We start from the raw sequence: 19,382 nt of genomic DNA, 5'->3' as shown, positions 1-19,382 counted from the left end.
ATCCTGAGATAAAACCCTGCTGGTCTTCAAAGCGAAATTCTTCAGTATCTCAGCAGTAAATTATCCACCTGCAATGCAAGAGATGCTGGTTCAATCCCTGGGTCAGGAAGATCTCCAAAAGAAGGAAATGGCAATCCACTCAAGTATTCTTGCCTAGAAAATCCCATGGACAGAGGAGCCTGTCAAGCTACAGTCCATAGTGTTGCAAAAGAGTTGGACACAGCGACTAAACATACATATGTTACTAGCATGTGAAATAAGAGCAACTGAACAGTAGTTTGAACATTCTTTGGTATTGTCCTTATTTAAGATTGGAAAGAAAACTGACCTTTTTCCAGCACTGTGGCCATTGCTGAGTATTCAATATTTGATGACATATTGAGTGCAGCAATTAAGCAGCAGCATCGTTTAGGATTTTAAATAGATTAGCTGGAATTCCATCACTTCCACTAGCATTGCTGCTGCTGCTGCTGCTGCTGCTGCTGCTGCTAAGTCGCTTCAGTCATGTCCGACTCTGTGCGACCCCACAGATGGCAGCCCACCAGGCTCCCCAGTCCCTGGGATTCTCTAGGCAAGAATACTGGAGTGGATTGCCATTTCCTTCTCCAATGCATGAAAGTGAAAAGTGAAAGTGAGGTCGCTCAGTCGTGTCCGACTCTTAGCGACCCCATGGACTGCAGCCCACCAGCCTCCTCCATCCATGGGATTTTCCAGGCAAGAGTACTGGAGCATTAAGTCATAGTAATGCTTCCTAAGACCTACTTGACTTCACACTCCAGGATGTCTGGCTCTAGGTGACTGACCACACCATCATGGTTATCCAAGTCATTACGACCATTTTGGTATAGTTCTCTTGTGTATTGTTTTTACCTCTTCTTAATCTCTTCTGCTTCTGCTAGGTCCTTGTAGTTTCTGTCTTTTATTGTGCTCATCCTTGCAGGAAATAGTCCCTTGGAAGCTCCAAGTTTCCTGAAGAGATCTCTAATCTTTCCCATGCTATCATTTTCCTCTATTTCTTTTATTGTTCATGTAAGAAGGCTTTCTTATCTCTCCTTGCTATTCTCTGGAACTCTGCATTCAGTTGGGTATATCCTTCCCTTTCTCCCTTGCATTTGCTTCTCCTCTTTTTCATCTATTTGTAAGGCCTCCTCAAACACTTTTCCTTCTTTCATTTCTTTTCTTAAAGATGATTTTGTTCACTGTCACCTGTACAGTATCACAAACTTTTGTCCATAGTTCTTCAGGCACTCTGTCTACCAAGTTTAATCCCTTGAATCTACTTGTCACCTTCACTGTATAATCATAAGGAATTTGATTTAGGTCATACCTGAATGAACTTGTGGTTTTCTCCTTCTTCAATTTAAGTCTGAATTTTGAAAAAAGGAGCTCATGATCTGAGCCACAGTCAGCTCCAGGTATTGTTTTTGCTAACTATATAGAGCTTTTCCACCTTCAGCTGCAAAGAATATAATCAATCTGATTTCAGTATTCATTTGGGTTGATTTTATTGCAGCTGTGTCTTCCCTACCAGCTTGTTGTTGCTCCTCCTTTGTCTTTGTATATAGTTATTTTTTCTGGAAGTTTCCATTTTTGTTGTTGTTTGGTTGGTTTTCGTTGATGGTTGTTCAGCAGTTACTTGTGATTTTGGCATTTTTGAAACAAGAAGTGAGCTCATGTGCTTCTACTCTGTCATACTGCTGATCAATTAGAAGAGATTATTAATATACTATTTCAACATTTTTTTTCAAAAATTGTATTTGACAATGTATGGAATAAAATATATGAAGTGATCTCACTTTTATAAATCTAAAATTACTATTAGTATACACAAACAATTCCCACATACACAAGCAGAAGTACTTTCTTTATCCATAATTTTATTCATCAAAAATTATACTATAAATGTAATTTTTTAATATATTTCTAACTATGTATATTTTAAACTTTACTTCAACAAAAGATTACCATGATTTAAATGAAACCATTTTAAAAGAAAACCATTTCTTATATCACCTTCTGTTTTCAACATTTTTAGTATAACATTGCAATAACAGCTTGTTTTTCCATTTTTTCCCTCCAGTAATGAGGAAACTATGAAGATAAAGCAAACAAAATATATAAAATTATAAGCTCAGAAAGTGTGCATAGTATACAGACTAAGGTTCGTTATTTAAGATTGCCTTCCCATGTCAAAAATTTTGTTATTTCCTAATGTCCTATCAGCTTAGATAACATACTTTGAATAACTTTCAAAAATCTCTTCTTACTATTTGTTCTACATATTTATGCAACTTAAAAGACTTTTAAAAATTAGAGTGTTTTCACATCATAATTATCCTGTGCAGTCTGAGCCCTACACAATAGAGTATATATGCTTGTATTACTCTTTATTTTCATACCTAGATAAGATGTCTTTTAAAGGAACTTTCTCAAAGAGATGAGAAACAACTTTCAATAGGGACAATAGTATTGTAATTCTTAACTGCACTGGTCTTAAAACATACCATCAGAGAATGTTGCAATACAGATTTACCCAAATTCAACTCATCAAGCTTTTCTTAAGTATTTAAACTGTTGTTGGATTGGTGATCAAAAATATAATAAGATGATATCTTTCTTCAGTAAACAAATAAATTCCAGTATTGTAAGGGAAGCACACAAGTGAATATCATTCAAACCATATGAACAAGAGAACATGGATACAAGTTATGGGAAAACCCAGTCCATTTGAAGAGTGGATACAATTCTCATAGGCAAACATATTCTAGGATGGGAGAAGAGCATGTGTTATATTACTGAGCTGATGAAGTGTAGAGACATTTGGAAGAACCATTTGCCTTAAGCAAATGGTTAATTTCAGGGAACAGTAGTTTGTGTTTTTTAATGTTTCTTTTTAAACTACACATCACACAACTAAAATGATATATTTTCTGAAGACACACGTTTAGCATGTTGTAACACAACATGGTAGAAATGGAAATATAATGTCAGAAAGTTAGATTTGGACTATATTAAGGAGAAATTTAAATCCAAGAATGCACATGTATAAGTGAGGCAGGAAGAGCACCAAATTGCAAGTCATAAGCTCTGGGTTCAAGGCATGCCTTTATTACTGCTAAGTGTGCAAACTTCTGGCATACAAGTTTACTCATGAGCAAAACGGCAACATTGACATGTACAATGTTTTAATTAGTAACAACATAATGGTTGTGAAAGTACTTTTAAGTTAATGTATGCTATATGTCAGGGATTCCCCGGTGGCTCAGAGGATAAGGAATCCACCTGCAATGCAGGAGTCATAGGAGACAGGGGTTTGATACTTGAGTCAGGAAGATCCCCTGGAGGAGGGCATAACAACCCACTCCCAATATTCTTGCTTGAAGAATTCCATGGACAGAGGAGCCTGACAGGCTACCATCCATAGGGTCACAAAGAGTTGGACACAACTAAAGAGCCTCTTGATGAAAGTGAAAGAGGAGACAGAAAAAGTTGGCTTAAAGCTCAACTCTCAGAAAACTAAGATTATAGCATCCGGTCCCATCACTTCATGGGAAATAGATGGGGAAACAGTGGAAACAGTGGCTGACTTTATTTGGGGGGGCTCCAAAATCACTGCAGATGGTGATTGCAGCCATGAAATTAAAAGACGCTTATTCCTTGGAAAGAAAGTTATGACAACCTAGATGGCATATTACAAAGCAGAGATATTACTTTGTCAACAAAGGTCTGTCTAGTCAAGGCTATGGTTTTTCCAGTATTTATGTATGGATATGAGCATTGGACTATAAAGAAAGCTGAGTGCCAAAGAATTGATGCTTTTGAACTGTGGTGTTGGAGAAGAACCTTGAGAGTCCTTTGGACTGCAAGGAGATCCAACCAGTCCATCCTAAAGGAGATCAATCCTGGGTGCCCACTGGAAGGACTGATGATAAAGTTGAAACTCCAATTATTTGGCCACCTGATGTGAAGAGTTAACTGATTTGAAAAGATCCTGATGTTGGGAAAGATTGAGGGCAGGAAGAAAAGGGAATGACAGTGGATGAGATGGTTGGATGGCATCACCGATTCAATGGACATGGGTTTAGGTAGACTCTGGCAGTTGGTGATGGACAGGGAGGCCTGGCATGCTGCGATTCATGGGGTTGCAAAGAGTCGGACACGACTGAGCGACTGAACTGAAATGAACTGAAGTGACTTAGCATGCATGTGCATATGCTATATGTCTATTTGAAATAACTGATATAATTTCTTAATTCAGTGAACTTTGGGAGATAACACATTTTTGATACAGGAGTAATGTATCAGGAGATGTATAATAAGAATCTTTATCTGAAAGACAAGTGTATTATACCTCCAATAGAAGAGGTAACCATTGCTACTGCAATGGTTAGAATTCTTAAGGGTATAAGGTAAGAAAGAGTCAATATGAGTTGAAAATAATCAATTAATGAGACTGAATAAGCAGAATCAATAAATTGCTGTATTTATAAAGATTTTTAAATCTGTATTTACTGGGAAAATCATAGGAAAATCAAAAAGAAAAAGAAAAGATGAATAACCAAGCATTTATTCAGCCCTACTTAATTCTGGGTACTTAAACATGCCATTTTACAACAGATAATCTAGTCCTTCACTAAAGCAGAACAGTTTGGTGTTACTCTTTCCACTTTTATTGAAGAAACAGAACTTTGGGAACAATAATGAGCTTCTCTAAATCAAATAAGAGTGACCGTATCTAAAACTAAAATTATTCTAATTCCAAATTTCATGTTCTCTCATTTGCAACAATGTATATGTGTTGTGGAGAAAAAACTAACTTAATTTTTTTTAAGTTAAAAACAGTAAATATCCATATCTCAGGTGAATGAAAATAATAAAGACCCCACTCCATTGTTCTTGCCTGGAGAATCCCAGGAATGGGGAGCCTGGTAGGCTGTCATCTATGGAGTTGCACAGAGTCGAACATGACTGAAGTGACTTGGCAGCAGCAGCAGGAGAAACATAGAAAGTCATGAATATTGAATCTTTCAGAAGTAATGCCATTCTTAAAGCCGAATATACAGTAGAAGATGAGAATTTTGAAAATGGAACATTGAAAAAGGTTTATTTTTAGGGAATGGGAGGAGAAAACAAATTACCCAAGAAAGGAATGAAAAATGGATGGGCAAAGAGTAGATTTGGGGAAACTAAGGTATTTCTTGGTCATGTAAATAACCAAGACCATGCAATAAAGATATTAAAATGATGACAGTAGAGTCAAGGGAAATGAGGACTACAAAAACTAATTTAATTTGGGATGGGTAAGTCATTAGTAATTAAAGAGATGACGCAAAAAGCCAGATTACAAAACATTAGGAAGTAGTTGTATGATAAGGTAGTGTCACATGGGTAGCTATTCTTTAAAAGATAAAGATTTGCACCTTTGCAAATTTCTATTAATGATCTCTTTGCAAATACTAAAGTTAGATATATAAATGAACATATTTAGAAATCATGCTAAGACAGGGATTGAAGATGGGTCCAAATTCAAAAGTGTGACAGATGCATGATCAGAGTCAGCTTTTCCTCATTATGGTACTGTTTTAATATTCAGTTCAGTTCAGTCGCTCAGTCATATCTGACTCTTTATAATCCCATGAACTGTAGCACGTAAGGCCTCCCTGTCTATTGCTAACTCCTGGGGTTTACTCAAACTCTGGTCCATTGAGTCTGATGCCATCCGACCATCTCATACTCTGTGGTCCCCATCTCTTCCTGCCTTCAATTTTCTCCAGCATCAGTCTTTTCAAATGAGTTAGTTCTTCACATCATGTGGCCAAAGTATTGGATTTTCAGCTTCAACATCAGTCCTTCCAATGAATATTCAGGACTGATTTCCTTTAGAATGGACTGGTTGGATCTCCTTGCAGTCCAGGGGACTCTCAAGAGTCTTCTCCAACACCACAGTTCAAAGGCATCAACTCTTCAGGGCTCAGCTTTCCTTATAGTCCAACTCTCACATACATACATGACTACTGGAAAAACTATAGCCTTAACTATATGGATCTTTGTTGACAAAGTAACGTTTCTGCTTTGTAATATGCCATCTAGGTTGGTCAAAACTTTCCTTCCAAGGAGTAAGTGTCTTTTAATTTCATGGCTGCAATCACCATCTGCAGTGATTCTAGAGCCCAGAAAAATAAAGTCAGCCACTATTTCCATTGTTTCCCCATCTATTTGCCATGAAGTGATGGGATCAAATGCCATGATCTTAGTTTTCTGAATGTTGAGTTTTAAGCCAAATTTTTCACTCTCGTCTTTCACTTTCATCAAGAGGCTCTTAAGTTGTTCTTCACTTTCTGCCATAAGGGTGGTATCATCTGCATATCTGACATTATGGATATTTATCATGGCAATCTTGATGTCAGGTTGTGCTTCATTCAGACCAAACGTTTCTCATAATGTACTCTGCATATAAGTTAAATAAGCAGCCGACAATATACAGCCTTGACATACTCCTTTCCCTATTTGGAACTGGTCTGTTGTTCCATGTCCAGTTCTAACTCTTTTTTCCTGACCTGCATAAAGATTTCTCAAGAGGCAAGTCAGGTGGTCTGGTATTGCCATCTCTTTCAGATTTTTCCACAGTTTGTGATGATCCACACAATTAAGGCTTTGGCATATTCAATGAATCAGAATTAGATGTTTTTCCTGAGCTATCTTGCTTTTTCTATGACCAGCGAATGTTGGCAATTTAATCTCTGGTTCCTCTGCCTTTTATAAATCCAGCTTGAACATGTGGAAGCTCACAGTTCACGTATTGCTGAAGCCTGGCTTGGAGAATTTTGAGCATTAATTTACTAGCACGTGAGATGAGTGCCAATTGTGTGGTAGTTTGCGATTCTTTGGCATTGCCTTTCTTTGGGATTGGAATGAAAACTGACCTTTTCCAGTCCTGTGGCCACTGCTGAGTGTTCCAAATTTGCTGGCATATTGAATGCAGCACCTTCACAGCAACATCATTTAGGATTTGAAATAGCTCAACTGGCATTACATCACCTCCACTAGCCTTACATCACCTCCACTAGCCTTGTTCATAGTGATGCTTCCTAAGTCCACTTGAGTTCACATTCCAGGATGTCTGGCTCTATGTGAGTGATCACACTGTCGTGATTATCTGTCGTGAAGGTCTTTTTTGTACAGTACTTCTGTGTATTGTTGCCACCTCTTCTCAATACCTTCTGCTTCTCTTAGGTCCATACCTTTTCTGTCCTTTATGTGCCCATATTTGCATGAGATGTTGCCTTGGTATCTCTAATTTTCTTGAAGGGATCTTTAGTCTTTCCCATTCTATTATTCACCTCTATTTCTTTGCACTGAACACTGAGGAGGGCTTTCTTATCTCTCCCTGCTATTCTTTGGAACTCTGTATTTAAATGGGTATATTTTACCTTTTCTCCTTTGCTTTTCACTTCTCTTCTTTTCACAGCTATTTGTAAGGCCTCCTCAGACAGCCATTTTGCTTTTTTGCATTTCTTTTTCTTGGGGATGGTCTTGATCCCTGTCTCCTGTACATTGTCACGAATCTCCATCCATAGTTCATTAGGCACTCTATCTATGAGATCTAGTCCCTTAAATCTATTTCTCACTTCTACTGTATAATCATAAGGGATTTGATTTAGGTCATACCTGAATGGTCTAGTGGTTTTCCCTACTTTATTCAATTTAAGTCTGAATTTGGCATTAAGGAATTCATCATCTGAACCACAGTTAGCTCCTAGTCTTACTTTTGCTGACTCTATAGAGTTTCTCCTTCTTTGGCTGCAAAGAATATAATTAATCTGATTTCAGTGTTGACCATCTGGAGATGTCCATGTATACAGCCTTCTGTTGTTGGAAGAGGGTGTTGCTTTGTACAGTGTGTTGTCTTGGCAAAACTTTGTGTGTCTTTGCCATCCTTCATTCTGTACTCCAAGGCCAAATTTGCCTGTTACTCCAGTTGTTTTTTGACTTTTCTAGTATACTTATATACTTTTATACAATATACTTTTCTAGTATATTGGTATAATAGACTCAAACTTTTCATTCTCCTAGCATGGCAGTAATTTCTGTGAGGGAGAAGTTTAGAGAAAAGGAAAAGAGGCATTTAAATTGAGACGTATTATTTGACAGTTAAGAACAGCTGCCCCATCTCACTCTCCATAGCCACATTATAGTTGCCCTTTTATTTTGCAGTGACCCTATAACTGCAATGTCAGCTTTACTTGCTGCAGATCCTTCCCCTTTTCTTTTTTTTTTTTTAAGGAAAATATTTTAAACCTTTTAGTACAATATTTTGAAAAACACAGTAATACAGCACCAACAGCTGACATACATGGGCTGGCATTAAGTGAACAGGCAAGCAAAGTTACTGACTAGAGAAGGGAGTAGATGTGGGAGATAATACAGCTGAAGGATCATGAGAAATAGGAGATGGACAAGCTAATGGGCAAGCTATAATTTCACTTATGCCTGAAATTGATGGAACGCATGCTCACATCTTTGACATTTCACAACTTAAAGGGTCATACATAGGGGATTTATTTTACTAAGACATTCAAGTCCCCTCCAGGTTGTCAGCTTTGCTTGTTATTCATCCATGAACTCTTGTAAAACATATTCCAGCCTCTCCTCTCCTTATCCTGCAGCAACTTACGTAGTGCTCAACAAACAATTTAAAGCTCAATACTCATGATTCTGTGCTATTTTAAAGATATTTATCTGGTGGCAAATGTCAGGATGGTAGGTATAATGAATCAAGTTGAACATTGAATATGTTTCTACCATCTAATTTATAAGAACACTACAGGATTTTACTGAGTGATGGCATTAACTTCTTCATTAGACTAATGAACCCATTTGAAGTACAGTGTATTGTATGACCGAGGATAAATAAAATGAAATCTCTTCAGCCTCACTTTTCCAATATAAAAACAAAAAGACAAATAACTATAGCTCCCCTTTTCATCTGTGTGCATGCCATTATCATCTTAGTCTTAACAAAAGTATCTGTGATAATGTGTTTTTCAACTCACACCGGCAGAGTAGTCCTATGGACTACTTATTCACAGATACCTCAATTTTGGCATCTAAAACATCTCAAAATATGTCCAATATTGCCATATTTATTTATCAAGCATATTTTATGGCGACCTAATAGTTTGCCTCAGATATGTCTGATTTTCCTTGACATCTTCACTCAGTTGTATCATTTCTTCCCCCTGGAGTATTCTGTCCTAGCATTTGTGCTAGTGTCATCCTATTCATTCTTCAAGGACCCACTAGAAAACCTCTTTCATAAAGCTTTTCCTGCTTCCACAATCTGTTACAATCTGGTAAACTCCTCTAGCATTGTGCATATTTTCATTACTGTACTTAAACATATTTTTCTTGTCTTATAAGACTTTTCTAAGTGTAAAATACTTTAAATCAGAAATTCCAAGGATTATTATTAATATGAATAATATTATTCATGTTTTTGTAAACATGACAAAAATAGTTCAATATGTAGTGAATTGAACTGCTTAAGAACCTGGAGCTTCATCATTTTTCTGTTAATTTCTTTGATCATATGAATTTATAGCAGGACTTCAAACTCATCATAAAACTAAATGACAAGTAAGGCAGCAGTTTCTAAAACAGAAATATTCTTGCATGCACAAAACCAATATTTTTATAAGCAATGAGGAAATATATAAGAAAACCCTTGATAAATAAAGGCATATTATAACCTTTTATATTTTAATTATCATTTTCTGTTTTAATCTCCAAGGTGAGATCCCCAGAGTCTGTGCTTTGAGATCTTAAAAGTTTTGTTTTTAATTTGAAATTCCTATGGAGCATAACAGGCTTTTAAATGGAGAAATGCTGCCAAAGAAATAATGAACCTGACAGCAGTTTCTGTGTTGAACAATAAATTAAATTTTTAAATCTTTTGAAATCATAAAGAAATTCTGGGAAAGCTCAGCTTGAGATGCTTAGGTTTATATACACTTTCCTTCTCCAGGAGAGACCTTGTCTTTTTGAGAGCAAAAAGTAATGTTTGATCCAAAATTTGGGTTTTCATTTGGAATATAAAAACCCCGCTATATACCAAGACTGAAATAGCAGAGAATATGTTTCTTATTTGGTAATATTAAAACCAAAAGTGAGTTTCGGTTTTGGAAATGAGAAATAGATTCAAGGAATTAGTTCTGATAGGCAGAGGGCCTGATGAACTATGGACGGAGATTCATGACATTGTATAGGAGGCAGGGATCAAAACCATCTCCATGGAAAAGAAATGCAAAAAAGTGAAGAACAACTTAAGGGCCTCTTGATGAAAGTGAAAGAGGAGAGTGAAAAAGTTGGATTAAGGCTCAACATTCAGAAAACGAAGATCATGGCATCTGGTCCCATCACTTCATGGGAAATAGATGGGGAAACAGTGGAAACAGTGGCTGACTTTATTTTGGGGGGTTCCAAAATCACTGCAGATGGTGATTGCAGCCATGAAATTAAAAGACACTTACTCCTTGGAAGGAAAGTTATGACCAACCTAGATAGCATATTCAAAAGCAGAGACCTTACTTTGCCAATAAAGGTCCATCTAGTCAAGGCTATTGTTTTTCCAGTAGTCATGTATGGATGTGAGAGTTGGACTGTGAAGAAAGCTGAGTGCCAAAGAATTGATGCTTTTGAGCTGTGGTGTTGGAGAAGACTCTTGAGAGTCCCTTGGAGTGCAAGGAGATCCAACCAGTCTATTCCAAAGATTGTTCCTGGGTGTTCTTTGGAAGGAATGATGCTAAAGCTGAAACTCTAGTACTTTGGTCACCTCATGCAAAGAGTTGACTCATTGGAAAAGACTCTGATGCTGGGAGAGATTGGGGGCAGGAGGAAAGGGGGATGAGAGAGGATGAGATGGCTGGATGGCATCACCGACTTGATGGACTTGAGTTTGAGAGAACTCAACAACTCCAGGAGTTGTTGATGGACAGGGAGGCCTGGCATGCTGCAGTTCATGGTGTCACAAAGAGTCGGACACAACTGAGACATGGAACTGAACTGAACTGACATTCCTGTCTTTCCCTCACTCCTGCCATGCACCTGGCAGCTTGTAATTACTATCAAGCTTTACCTCTGATTTGCTTGGAAATAGTGTTTCCAATATAAAAAAATTGGAAGCCACTCTACCTCCTAAATATTTTTTGTGCATTACAAAGAAAAATATATTCCACCTGAAAATAATATAGGAATTGTTCTCCCTAGATCCCATGCCAATACATTCAGGGGCTGTCATTACTTTAGCAATGGTGGTTGGCAAATCTTTAGAAACTGTCTTGGTAGAGTTTTTTAATATATGAATAATAGAGAAAAACATTCTTAACAGATATGAAGCCAATAAACAAAAGGTATTTTATATTACATGGGACAGAGGCTGGTCCTTCAATTAAGTAAACCAGTCTTCCTCTGTATGTGGAGGTTGTGATTCCTTGTGTATCTGTTTCTATACCAAACTTGATTTCCCACTATTGGTGATTACTATTTCCAGCTTTTTCTCTCAAAGCTCCTTTCCTATATATTCCCATCTCCTGTGAGACAGGAACGTGTGTGTGTGTGTGTGTGTGATATATAGGGTCTTGCTTGATGCATCATTACCAAAGTAAAATTATTAAACATGAGCTCTCTCATTTTCCTATCACAAAACCTTGACCCACCCTTGGAATTGTGCTTATTTTCTCCAAAAGAGTTATGTTCTTTCACTTATTGTTTTTCCTATCATCAGTATTTTCCTCTTACAGGATTATTTATATTAACCAACAAATATGCTCTGGTTTCTTGTGTCTCTAAAAAGGAAATCTCTTTTGACTTCCTAATGACTACAGAACTTACCCATTATTCTTCTGCTTTACGGAATTTGATGTTCCAAAGCTATTACCTATCCGAACTGTCTATTCACTCTTTAGATTATCTCAATTTGTCTCAACCTCTGTCACTCCAATGAAATCACTCTTCCCAACAACCTTCATGTTGTTGAACTTAACAGTATTCTGTCCTCATCATTTTTAATTTTTCAATTGTATTCAACATCCTGGACCCCCTTTTAAGGACTTCTTTCTCTGGCTTCATTTACACTTATTTCTCTTGCCACTCATGAGAATGATAAAATAGCTTCTTAAATTTCATCACATCATGAAATGGCATAGATTTTCGCCCTAGGTCACAGATTCTAGTTCACTGCAATTACCATATTACAAGTCTCTACCATCTTAAATCCAGACTACTTCAGTGGCCTTCTAACTAAAACTTCTATTTACTTTATTTAAAGTATGAAGCATAATGTACTGAAAAGACAAACTGAATCTGTTCCTTCTCTCACAACTCTTTATAGCCTTCCTTAATAGATAGGTAAGCTAAATGAGGAGTCTGACATGCTACAATCCATAAGTTTGCAACAATCAAACACAACTTAGTGACAGAATGACAAGAAGAAAGCTGAATGAGTGAAGAAGCCTAGGAGTGACCACTGTGAACCAGAGAGCTTGTTCTTCCTAAAGGGAACACATGTTAATAGGTTCCAGTAGATGTTGCAAGAAAGGTACATTGGTTTTAGGGGCAAAATCTAAAAACTGAATTACAAAAATATTTGAATGATTGTATGAGTGTGGGTGTGTAAAATCTCCTGATTTTCAAATGTTGACTCTCATATTTTAAAAAACACCGTGTGTTTAAAACAAAACATATCTTCAGACCAGATTAGGTAGAATGGCTGCCAATTTGCTTCCTCTGCAGAAGAGATTGGTTTCTCCACATCTCAACTTCATTCTACCACTTTTCTATTGCATTCTGTGTTTTTCTCCAATTTACATTCTATAATTTAGACTCTCTGATCTTCATTTTCCTGAAATAGCTCATCAAGCTCTCTATGAGTGTGAGGCTCTTCCTTTCCTGTAGAATAGAGGCATAAAATTCTTCTGGTATCAATGAAAGTGGGACCTTCTTACATTGGGTGGGATCCTATCCTGACAATTTTATCCTCAATTTTTGACTTCACAGTACTTTCTTTTGAGATTCATTTAATTATAGTCTTTTTTCACCATTAAATTTGAAGTACTATGTGGGACATGTACTATGTCTGCTGTTATGTGTGTTATTTGTCCCTGGTTCAAAGCCAGGCACATAACAGGCAAGCAAAACAAGTAAATAATGAATGTATAAATATATAATTGGTCTCTGGACTTCATGTCTTTACATAACAGATTCTAACCACACTTTATCACATAGTTCAACATTTGCCTCTGTGAACTTCATCTAGTTGCCAAAAATACAGTAACTGTTCTGTCTCCATAATATTTTTAAATATTCTTAAATTATAAGAGTATATCTTAGCCTGATTGAAAGCTCCTGGATTCTTAACATCTATCAGGGAGCCTAAAAAATTATTGCAGGATAATCTGATGATTTGAAATTTACTGAAAGGTAATTTAAGCCACTATATTACTATTACTAATAGTAACAAGCCTATTTCTAATAAACCCCATATTTTTGTAAAAAGTGAGACAAAATAGATACTAACATCAATGATAATTATTTCCAGTTACCTTTCCATACTGTAATAGCAGCTAGAATTAAATGCTTATTAGTCTTAAGTTTGCTACCATGTTTACATATCTCATCCAATATTCCCCTCAATCCTAGGAAACAGGTATTACCGTTTTTAGATCTGAGGAAAACATCCTCAGAAAAGACCATATATTGATGGTTGATTGTAAGAATGGGATCTGAATGAAGTTTGTTTGGTTTCAAAGCATAATGTAACACAGTGATTAAAGGGTCAGGATATAGAATCAGGAAGTAATGAGTTCATATTCCAGCTCCATAAAATTATTAGCTAGATAAGCAGACTTTCAGTTTTATTATTTGTAAGTGAAAATAAAAGTGTTAGTTGCTCAGTTGTGTCTGATTCTTTTTGACTCCATGGACTGTAGGCTCTCCTTTCCATGGAATTCTCTAGGCAAGAATACTGGAGTGGGTTGCCATTTCCTTCTCCAATGCATGAAAGTGAAAAGTGAAATTGAAGTCACTCAGTCATGTCCGACACTTAGCGACCCCATGGACTGTAGCCTACCAGGCTCCTCCATCCATGAGATTCTCCAGGCAAGAGTACTGGAGTAGGTTCCCATTGCCTTCTCTGAAAGCCATTCCCTTTTCCAAGGGATCTTTCCAACCCAGGGATCGAACCTGGGTCTCCTGCATTGCAGGCAGATATTTTACCATCTGAGCCAAAGTGGAATAAAATAACAAACAGGTTTTTTATTATAGGTTTTATTATTATAGGGTTTTTATTAAATAAATAATACATGTACAAATACCAGGTATACTGATGACACTTTGCAGTCTATAAAATATCACTTTTAACTACTGAGACTGAGATTTAGTTGATTTTTAATATACTTACTTAGTTTATTAAGCTCTAATTCTAACTGGATTCCGGGTCTTTTGAATTTCTTTTTAATGTGATTTTTCAAACAATATTATCCATATTAATTATCAGCCTGGTTAAAGTTCTGCAATTTTTTTAGAAAATTACAATTTTATTCTTATTGAAATAATATTGTTTCCCCCTCCAAGAATATCAAAATATAACTTTAAGTCAAATGATCCATGGAGACAAAATATTCATAGGTTTTTATTATAAGAACTACCTTTTTAGTCACCGGGAATTTCTTCAGCATATCATTTGTCCTTTATACAAACAGAATAAAGAAAAATGTACATGTGTAGTATGTGAAACTATAACCATTATCATTTTTAAATTTAATATATCATGGATATTTTGTGAAAATAGTATTTGTGAACTAAATTATCACTTAGTATTTTATAGGATTTTTGTATCTTTTGTTTGTAAAATGTTACATTCAGAGGACTACTGAAAATTCAATATTTTTAAAAAATATTGTGTCATAGTGTAAATTAATAGTTACCATACTATTGAGTGCACTATTCCTTTGACACATTTAACCATGAGTGCTCTGTGTGCTAAATTGCTTCAGTCATGTCTGACTCTCTGCAATCTCATGAACTGTAGTCTACCAGTCTCTTCTGTCCATGGGATTCTCCAGTGAAGAATACTGGAATGGGTTACTGTCCCCTCCTCCAGGAGATCTTTCCGAACCAGGGATGGAACCCATGTCTTTTTTATTTCCTGCATTGGCAGGCAGATTCTTTACCTCTAGCACCACCTGGGAAGCCTAGTCTACTACGTATATTTTCTAAGCTGTAAGTAAACTTATTAATTTCAATTTTTAAAATAAACACTAAATTTAAGATGGAGATAAAACTTATTCAAATTAAATTTTCTTTTAAATAAAATGTTTATAGAACATTTGCAGGAAGATTTCACATGCAGTATCTCATTTGAAACATCATTCTATGTGTTAATTTGATTTACATGTTACAGAAGAGGAAACTCTGGCAGACAGGATTGAAAAACTTACTCAAGATCAGACAATTAATAAACACCAGAATATGAATTCAAACTCATGTATTTCAAGTTAAATCTCATGATTTTTCACTTACTGTGCTGTGCTGTGCTGAGTTGCTCAGTTATGTCCAACTTCTTGTGACCCCATGGACTCTAGCCTGACAGGCTCCAATGTCCATGATGATTCTCCAGGCAAGTATACTGGAGTGGGTTGCCATGCCCTCCTCCAGGGAATCTTCCCAACCCAGGGATCCAACTCACTTCTCCCACATATCACATGACAATAAATTAATCATTTAAACTTCAAACAGTTCCCTAATAAATTTGATGTTATTTAATTAGTCACTTCAGTGAAATATTATTAATCATAACACATCAGTGAAATCTAGCTGCCACACTTTTAAGTCACATCTTCATCTCCATATTATTAGTTATATTTGAAATTTAAATTAAAATAAACTTTAACAAAGTTAATAATGAAATAAACAATTTAAAATCGTACCTAAAATCTGATCCAACTCTCTTCCCATTTTCTGGTTCTCCTGGATCTGGGCATAAATTGGAAGCTGTCTTAATACCTCCCTCATTTACTGAAACAACAGGAAAACAAGAAAAGAAAGAATCAAAACATGTATGATTAGAAAATCAAGAGTGATATTAATTTCAAATTGTACATAAAATATATTCTTGCATTTTATTATTCCAATCACTATAATTTACACATAGAAAGTTAAATATAATTTTATAAACCAATAATGAGAGCAAAAACACTTTAATTTGTGGATATATAAAACATAATTTTCATGTTTCTATTCAATGACATACTACTTTGAATATTAACACATTAACAGTTAACACTTCATTTTTAATTACTATCAAATTGTGAAATCTCTGGTAATGCACTCCCTAGGTATCATTGCCAGAGTTTCCATTATTTATTGGCAGCAGAGAAGTCACTACCAGTTATATCAGTGTGATCAGATACTTGTTATTTTTAAAGTTGTTATTTATAAAAATAAAACTTTATGGAAAAAGTTTAAGGATAATGGCACTTTTTAACTGGTACATAACAAGGAATTTATTCTGCCAATGTGAAAATAAAACTGTGGTGCAAATTATCAAGCATGTCATTGAATTATGCTATAATGCTGAAAATCTAATAAATTAAGGGTTTACCCTTTAACAAGTCCCGTGACTATGTTTTAGTCATTGTACACTTTCAAGAGTTTCTTCAGAACAGCCTATTAATAAATTATGTATTCATATTTTCAGTGAATGCAATCACAGTAAATAAATAATTTCCTAAGAAATCTTTTTTTTTAGTGGGAAGATTATTAAACCAGATGAAGTCTGAAATATCTGAGTGACACTGTTTCACGAATTCAATCCTATAGCAAATTGGAGAATAACTTTTATTTGCTCTTCATCAACTTATCTGCTTTTTAAAGAAAGGAATAGGACCTGAGTAGAGACTCCAGAAATAAAAAAATCTAAACTTTGCTACGGTTCTTGTCCTACACTGTGAATTGGAATCACCTATAGAGTTTTTGTTTTTTTTTTTCTTTTTTGAAAGAACAGATGCTTACTTTCCTGTCTAGATATTCTAATGCAATGACTCTGGGCAGACACTGTGAACCAGTTTGTTTTGTTGTTGTTTTCTTGTTTGTTTTTTAAATAATCTTCCAGGGGATTCTAATGAAGAGTCAATGTTTAAAAACACTGGATCCCTGCATCATTTAGCATGGATTGTCAACTTATTTAAATTGATTTATCAGATAGCAAGATAAGTATCTTGCTTATCAAGATAAGTATGACCAACAGTCATAACTCTGATAAATCCATCATATTTTCAACTAGGTATGAAATTTTGTGTTTGCACTTTTATTCTATAAAAATTACTTTCTCATATACCCTCACATATAGTTTTATTGCTCTAAACTTAATTATAAATTCACTAATGCATACAATACATGTGACTTTTTGTTTTCATTTTCTGGGTCTGCTGACTTGCTAATTTATTTTTACTTCTCTGGTTTTTGTTATTATGTTTTCTTTTGGCCACTCTTTTACTTTAGCTTATATCATATACAGAGGGCAGATTTAAAGGCACTGATCCGCAATTCTCAATATGCTGAATTTTCTTCATGACTTGAAAAGTTCTCTCTTTGCTAAGGACTTCCAACCTAAGGTTGTATCTTTTTTTTTTTCCTCCCCCAGCTCCTTCCTGATCTTTCAGTGGCCTACTAGGTCCCTACCAAAAATCTAATCATTTCATGTGCATGCTCAAATCTAACTTAATCCTTGATTTTTTTTTCTATTATCATTCTCTTCCAATTCATCTTGAGTACTAGAAAAGAATTAAACTTTCTCAAACACAGCTTTCATTACTGTCCAAATATCCTATGATTCTAGATTTCTAAGCATGTCTATTATATTTCCCAATAGCCACCAAGATACATCCATAACCCAAGTCCAACAGATTCTTTATTTTTATGCAAGTTTAATGGTTAGCCATGCTCCTTCTTTGTTTTGTGCCTTCTCCAAGTCTTCATGTTTTCCTTTTCTTCCTCTTTAGCTATCACAATTCTATATATAATGTTTAGGACTCAGCTCAAGTCCCACCTTTTGCAAAACACAATCTCTCATTTCTTTTCAGATATTCTAATCCTCCCTGGTGGCTCAGATGATAAAGCGTCTGCCTGCAGTGAAGGAAACCCAGGTTCAATCCCTGGGTCGGGAAGATCTCCTGAAGAAGGAAATGGCAACTCACTCCAATATTCTTGCCTGGAAAATTCCATGGACAGAGAAGCCTGGTAGGCTACAGTCCATGGGGTCGTAAAGAGTCTGACATGACTGAGCGATTTCACTTTCACTTTTACTTTCCTCTTTATATAACATGAACAATTTTATATTTAATTTTTAAATTATCTTATCATACTCTGTAATAGTTTCATATTCCTTTGTTGTATATACAAATATATACTTGATAAAGATAAGGAAAAAGCTATAATTACTTTAATATTCCTACAGTACCCAGATGGGGGTAATGATTTCTCAGTGAATATTTCCTAGTAGTTTAATTAAAAATAATGTGTTATACACTGTTTACAGTGAGTAGAATATTTTTTCTATGGGAAGCACTGTGTTTCTTATCTCTGACTTTTGAAAATGTTGTAGTATATGTCATTAAAATGTGACTTTTTAACATATGATAGAGATAAGAAAAAGTAGTGGCATGATACAGGCATCTTACATTAGTATATTAAATTTATAACACAAATTATATATAAGTATAGAAATGGGGGAATATATTTGAAAATAAATAAATGTCTTATTTCTCCACTTTATCATCATTATTACCTAGTTTAATATAAATTTTAACAGCAGCTAACACTTACATCATACTTACTATATGTCAGTAACTAATCTACACCTTTTGGAGAAGGCAATGGCACCCCACTCCAGTACTCTTGCCTGGAAAATCCCATGGATGGAGGAGCCTGGTATGCTACAGTCCATGGGGTCGGTAGGAGTCGGACACGACTGAGCGACTTCACTTTCACTTTTCACTTTCATGCACTGGAGAAGGAAATGGCAACCCACTCCAGTATTCTTGCCTGGAGAATCCCAAGGATGGGGGAGCCTGGTGGGCTGCCATCTATGGGGTTGCACAGAGTTGGACACGGCTGAAGCGACTTAGCAGCAGCAGCAGCAGCAATCTACACCTTTTACATGTATCAACTCATTTAATTTTCACAAGAATCTGAAGGGTAGCTACTATTATTATACATTTCCTACAGGTGAGGAAACTGAGATAGAGAGGTTAAAACATATTTCGAAAGTCCTATTTCTATTTTCTGCCGTGGTCTAGGTTGCAACCTTGGCAGACTGATTCAAGAAA

General features: G+C 35.7%; 1 protein-coding gene across 2 annotated transcripts in view; it reads right to left on the bottom strand.

Annotated features, from left to right (window-relative positions):
• The window catches only part of CSMD3 (CUB and Sushi multiple domains 3), a 1,383,361-nt gene that overhangs the window by 793,761 nt on the left and 570,218 nt on the right, over positions 1 to 19,382 (bottom strand). For both annotated transcript variants that reach the window (XM_069601113.1, XM_069601114.1), the window contains one exon: positions 15,984 to 16,071. In XM_069601113.1, the coding sequence (XP_069457214.1) occupies positions 15,984 to 16,071 (88 nt within the window). The remainder of the gene's footprint in view (positions 1 to 15,983; positions 16,072 to 19,382) is intronic.

This window comes from Ovis canadensis, chromosome 9 (assembly GCF_042477335.2).
Source record: "Ovis canadensis isolate MfBH-ARS-UI-01 breed Bighorn chromosome 9, ARS-UI_OviCan_v2, whole genome shotgun sequence".
Classification (NCBI taxonomy): Eukaryota; Metazoa; Chordata; class Mammalia; order Artiodactyla; family Bovidae; genus Ovis; species Ovis canadensis.
The sequence above is the reverse complement of the archived record's forward strand: the minus strand, read 5'-3'. Positions and strand labels throughout refer to the sequence as shown.